The sequence below is a fragment of the Dendrobium catenatum genome, unplaced genomic scaffold (assembly GCF_001605985.2).
Source record: "Dendrobium catenatum unplaced genomic scaffold, ASM160598v2 fragScaff_scaffold_1414, whole genome shotgun sequence".
NCBI lineage: Eukaryota > Viridiplantae > Streptophyta > Magnoliopsida > Asparagales > Orchidaceae > Dendrobium > Dendrobium catenatum.
Window position 1 is genome coordinate 535446 of NW_021319876.1, and position 6295 is coordinate 541740.

Consider the following 6295-nt stretch of genomic DNA (forward strand, 5'->3'; position numbering starts at 1 on the left):
GGAGATGTGGATAAAAAAAAAATTTCGGCAAAAACGCCAAATTTGCAGTCTGAATGCGTGCACTTTTCTTCCGTCGATTTCTTTGAAATCATAGGCCGAAACAAAACCCTATCTTCTCTTCCTCCTCCCGTTTTCCTTTCCCTGTTTTATTTTAGGGTTTTCTCAATCTGTGCTAAAGCTGCGATCTTTAGAATCCATGGCTGAGTTAGTAAGCAAAGGAAGCGTCTTTTCCCCTTTCAACCACCGATCTTCTTCTATTTCTTTGAACGGAAGAAAAAGCTTCGTTTGTTCCCTCTCTCGCTGCTCGATTGAGCCTGCAAGTAGTTTTCTTGGGAAGAAATTGCTTGTCGAGATCCAGAAGGGGAAACTTCCGAATAGAAATCTCCATGCTGTTCCTGTTCAGGTAGTTTGAAAATTTCTGCGATTCATATATCCTAATTGTTCTTCTTTCTCTTTGCGATTGGAGAAAAGGAAATATTTTTCTGATTTTTTTGTCATATTTGAAATAAAATTTAGATGACGCTTTTGATTGGAAAAGCTATGAAGTGGTGGGAGAAGGGGATACAGCCTAACATGAAGGAGATTACTTCAGCTCAGGAGCTTGTGGATTCCTTGTCGGAAGCTGGTGACAAGCTTGTTATTGTGGATTTCTTCTCTCCTGGTTGTGCTGGTTGCAGAGCCCTGCATCCAAAGGTTGGTTTATGGCCATATAAATTGCTTATTTTATTTTATGTATTTTTCTTCTATTGTTCATTTTCATCTTGGTTTATGAATTTTATTTTTTTAATTGCAGATATGCCAATTTGCTGAAAGGAATCCAGATGTTCTCTTTCTACAAGTGAATTATGAGACGCATAAGTCCATGTGTTATAGCTTGAACGTCCATGTTCTACCCTTTTTCAGGTTCTACAGGGGAGCAAATGGTCGTCTCTGTAGCTTCAGCTGCACTAATGCCACTGTAAGTTCTGCTCGTTATTGATCCTATGTGAACTACTTTTAGTTTTTTGTTATGTGATTTCTTGTTTTAAATGATTAAGGGGCTGTTTGGCTACAAGTGCGATTTAGTAAACAATGTAGATCCAATTTTAGTAAATTGTTTAATATGAAAACGATGAAATCTAATTAAAGCTTGATTAATTTTGTAAATTGAGGCATTTAACAAATCTTGCATTAATCCTGCCTAAAATAGGATACCAAGCATCCCCTTAATTTCATTTGGCTGTTAATTTCTTTTGGTTGTAATGGCTTGATAAGTGAATTTGAATCAATATGTCATTTCATTGCAGATAAAGAAATTTAAGGATGCATTAGCTAAGCACAACACTGAGAGATGCAGCCTTGGGCCAGCCAAGGGGTTAGAAGAGTCTGAGCTATTGGCTTTAGCTGCAAATAAGGATCTTTGTTTCAACTATACCAAGAAGGAAGAGCCTTTGCTCACTGCACCTGAAGTCAGGGAGCCAGTTTCTGCCATTAAAGAGCTTCCACTTTCTCTAGTTTCAAAAGCCAGGCAAGAGTCTGAAGATAAAGCCCTGGCTGTTTCTGGGAGATAAGATTTAAGTTTATCATGGTGGCTTAATCAGACCTTTCATCTGTATTTCTGTACAGTTCTTTATTTTTTTTTTCACTTGATGTTTATAAAAATTGTACTGTGCTAAAGGCTTCCTCCAAAGTCTGTTGTATGAGAATGCAAGTTCATGGTAGCTCATTTCAGGCTAAGTTGTTTTTGGTGTTTGATAGCCTGTTTGATTATGATAATAGAGAGAGATAGCCTGCCTCCTTGAGGTATTTAATTTGTATCAGAGCTTGTTTGATATTTTGTATCTTTTGATTCTATTTAAAGAGTTATTGCTTTCTTGTTCTTTTATTGCTATTTTAATTGAAAGGTGAAGTTCTTCAATTTCAGTTATTAAAAACTTTACTTCTTCTTTTTTTAAATCTTGAAGATTTTCAAAAAATAATCTGGCTTGATGTTTGATGTTAGTAGATTCTTCAGATCTTTCTTGGTTGAGATTTGCGCTAAGGATTTGTGGTGAGAAAAGCTTGTTGAGGCCATGGATTTGTGGTGAGAAAAGCATGGAACTAAAGCCTTATGTTTGTTTGCCTCAACATTTATGATTGTGGCAAGAAAGCTGTCTGGGCAGTTCAATCGGGATTCATAATTCATATATTTGAGTTTTATAAAAAATATCAAATAATCAGTTTTATTCAGAACTTCATATCATTATTAAAATTTATTTTTTCAATCATAATTTAAATTACACTTTCTAAAGAGTACTATTTTTCCCCAAAAAAAAAAAATGAAAAGCTGAAACTTTTAGAAAGGAAAAGCCTTAGAATTTCACATTTCTTATCAACTTCAATATTTCTTTGATTTTATATTTTCTAACAAATGATATAGTAAAGGTCAGAATAAGAAATATCTTATGTTAAATTTGATTTGGAGATCTCATAGCAGAAAGAGGTAAAGCTCAGAAAGAGATCATTCTAATTCAAACAAAATAATGATATATGTTCTGAGGGCATCTCCAACCAAACTGTAAATTTGTGTTTGTAGTTGTTGAGATCTGTCCATCCGAATGTATTCACAACGTCAATTTTGCAACTGTAAATATTGCGATATCAATATTGATGTTGCATTGTTCACAAAACCATTTTTTTAATTATAAAACTATCCTAAAAGTAATAAACCTTTTCTCGTGTCAGTGTTCACGTGTAATGCCACCTATTCCAAGTTTATTTCTATCTTTGTTCCTGGTTAACTTATTTCTCTAAAACTTTTTCCTTTTTTCAGATATGAAAATCAGAAGCAAAATTATAGTGAGGTACAACAACTTTGCAGGTCATACAAATCAATCTAAATTTTCAAATATTCTTTTATCAAATATTTTGTTGAATATTTAAAAGTAGTTAAATATTATCTAATAAATTATTGTATTGAAATGTAATAGGAGTATAATAATTAACCAATTATTTAAATAATAAAAATGAATAGATAAATAAATTGCAATGCATATGATAGAGCACTTCATATCACATTTCACATACCCAGATAAAACCTTAAAGGATTGTGGTCACCTATGACTCCTTTTTTATGCTTATAGAAGTAAAATATATCACATATTCCTATCTCAAACAGAATCTCAAAGAATTCTAGCCTCTTATAACTCCCAGCAATTCCCCGACACAGATAAAATCTTAGAGGATTCAGGCATCTTACAACTCCCAGCAGATATAATTTAATCAAATATGTATATATATCACCATATTATAGTAGTTAAAGAGAAATTGAGCATATGTCAGAGTAGTATAATGATGTATAAAGGTAGATAATATAAAATTCTATTAGGAAAAATAAATATTTTCAGAAAATAATCAAATTATTAGGTAATGTGTAAAATAATATTTTAAGATATTTATTGTACTACAATACTATTTTTCAACAACCATGTAAATTTTTATTCAATAAAAATCCCACAAATTTCAAAAACCTCGTTATAAAATTTTCTGAAAAAAATTCAAAAATTACATACACATAATCTCTATAACATATAAAATGTTACACTGCATAAGTTTTTACCGGCACAAAGTTTTCCATATTTTTTGCTAATTAAAATAGAAAATTTGATATGAAAGTTTGATAAAAATTTCATATTTTAAAAATTGAGAGATGTGTAATGTGACCTACTTTGAGACGAACAAATTTCCCAACTGGGCTGATGGACGAAAACGACTTGTAGTGGCCCAAAATTGAGTTTTCCTCCTCTCTTCTCTCTTTTTCCCTACAACAACAACAACATCATCAAGCATTTATCCCACTACGTGGGGTCGGCTACATGAATAATTTTAAATATCATCAGCAAAAAGCATACACCAAGGTACATCCTCTTGCAAATGTCCAGTGAGAACATCCATGACTAAAGCAAAAAGATATGGGCTTAAGGCTGATCCTTAATGTAACCCAATCGAAATAGGAAAATACTTGGTCAATCCACCTCTCTTCTCTCTTTTTCCCTATTTCTTTTTTTTTTTTTACCTCTGTTAGCCATTCTGACTTGGTGGAAACGAAAGGAATAGGGAATATGGAGAGTAAGTAATTTAAGATATTTTGTTTTTATATAAAATAATAATATAATAATATTATTATAAATAAATTTTAGTATAAAATAAATAGAAATACTTTTAGGGATTTTAAAAATTATAGAAAATATTTATTAAATAGCTCATTTTATTTAGAAAATTCTGATGAAATTGGTTTACTAAACGGACACTTGACGGTCCTAAAAACTTCACTTGTGACGACATGTGTCAATTTTTTAAGAAATTTCAACAGTGTCAAAAAATAATAAAAATTTTAGGGAAGCTAAAACATAATAATATATATGCTACGACAAAAACGGTTTGTGATTTGGAGTTATAATGACTCTTGAAATAGTTTTTAACTGTTTTAGGTCAAACATAATCATAAAAATAAGGGTTTCGTAGAACATGGGGTCTTGAGCTTTTTTATGCTTTCTATCATTTATGCTTCAAATTCTATAGATGAATGTCTCTTCTTATTGGACCAACTAAGGAGCTTCAACCCATCTGATGCATGTCCTTTGGTTCTGGTTGATGATTTCAATTGTTGTAGCTTTCAATTAGGCAAAGCGGGTTAAATGTGATTCATTGTAGCAAGTTTACTGATGTTTATTCTCTGGTTTTTAATGCCCACCTTTTGGAGCTCACTTATGCTGGTAACTTTATCATATAGTTTAATCAGCGTGTTGATAACCCCATTCATTTGAAATTAGATTGGAATCTAGTTAATGAAGCTTGGATGGAAGTTTTCCCTCACTCTTTTTATAGAGTAATGCCCTACTCTTATTCTAATGATTGTCCCCTAGTTTTACACTCTGCATGCTGCTCCCTCTAATGCTGCTCATAAGTTTCTTTATAAAAATTATTGGCATAAGCTCGATGATTTTTGGGCTAATCTTTTCTTTGTTTTTACCCGCCCCATTCAAGGTAGTCCAATTATTCATTTATAACATTCCCTCAAGATGCTAAGAGGTAGGCTTAAGGCCATGAAAGGGGCTTCTTCAAACTCTATTGGCTCTAAACTCGATGAAATTCAATTCAAACAAGAAGCTCTACAATAATAGTTGGATCTGCATCCTTTAAATTTTTTTCTCTGTGAAAAGCTTAAAAATACAAATCATCAAATTGTTGACTTCTTTACAGCTAAGACCTCTTGAATCATCCAAAGATCTAAAGTTAAGTGGCTTAAGAATGGAGAAGATGATCTTAAGTTCCTTTATTCCAATATTTGCACTAGATATTTCCAAAATAAAAATTTTATCTTCTCTTCCTTAAGGGATAGTTCTTCTGATAGGAGTGTTATTATAGGGGGGCATCATTCATCATTTCAAAAACCTCTATAAATCTCCTTCGCCTCCTCTTACCGATGTTAACATCCTCCCCTTGGTGAATCATCCCCCCTTATCTCTTCACAACTCTTACTTCTATCGTGACTAATAAAGACATTAAAATATAGTTTTTCTAGCTCTTCCTCCTCTTCTTCTAGTCCCAATGGCTTTAATTTTCACTTTTATAAGAAAGCTTGGGTTTTGATTGATCCTTTCATTTGTAAGGCTATTAAATCTTTTTTTCATAAAAGGTTATCTCTGAGGGGGCAAAGAAATTGTTATTGCTTTAATCTATAAGAAGTCTCATGTCATCTCCATCTCAAACTTAAGGCCCATCTTATTATGCAACACTTTGATAATATTATTGCAAAGTTATTGCCATTAAGGCTCAATCCCATTATGATTTTTATTACCCACTCCAGTCAGGTCGGGTTCATTCAATAGCTTTTTTCTATTGATAATGTTATCATTGCTTCTGAAATTCTGGGCTTATTTAGAAAGAATTCAAAACTAAAACTCATGTATGCTAAATTTGATTTAAGGAAGGCCTTTGATACAATTTCCAAGGATTTTCTTTTCTCTAGGATGAAGTAAAAAAGATTTCCTCCTCTATGCATTGGATGGATAAAAACTTGCATTTCTAATGTGCATTTTTTTAATATGTATTGATGGCTCTTTAGAGGGGTTTTTTGCTTCTCACTTTGGGCTTAGGCAAGGTTTTTCGCTTAGTCCATACCTATTTTGTATTCTTATAGATATTTTCTCTAGTATCAATGATTTAACCACTATTGATTCTGATGGATTCTCCATTGATGGATTTAAGCTCTCTCATTTGCTTTATGCGGATGACTTAATGGTTTTTGGTAGGGCCTCTATCTTCAATTATAACA

General features: G+C 32.4%; 1 protein-coding gene across 1 annotated transcript; it reads left to right on the forward strand.

Annotated features, from left to right (window-relative positions):
* Positions 1-74: 74 nt before the first annotated feature.
* On the forward strand, positions 75-1864 carry LOC110111416 (thioredoxin-like 1-2, chloroplastic). The gene is made up of 4 exons (XM_020843283.2): positions 75-403; positions 517-693; positions 794-958; positions 1287-1864. Exons 1-4 carry the CDS (start codon positions 197-199, stop codon positions 1548-1550), a joined length of 813 nt encoding a protein of 270 aa, XP_020698942.1. The 5' UTR covers positions 75-196; the 3' UTR covers positions 1551-1864.
* Positions 1865-6295: the final 4431 nt, after the last annotated feature.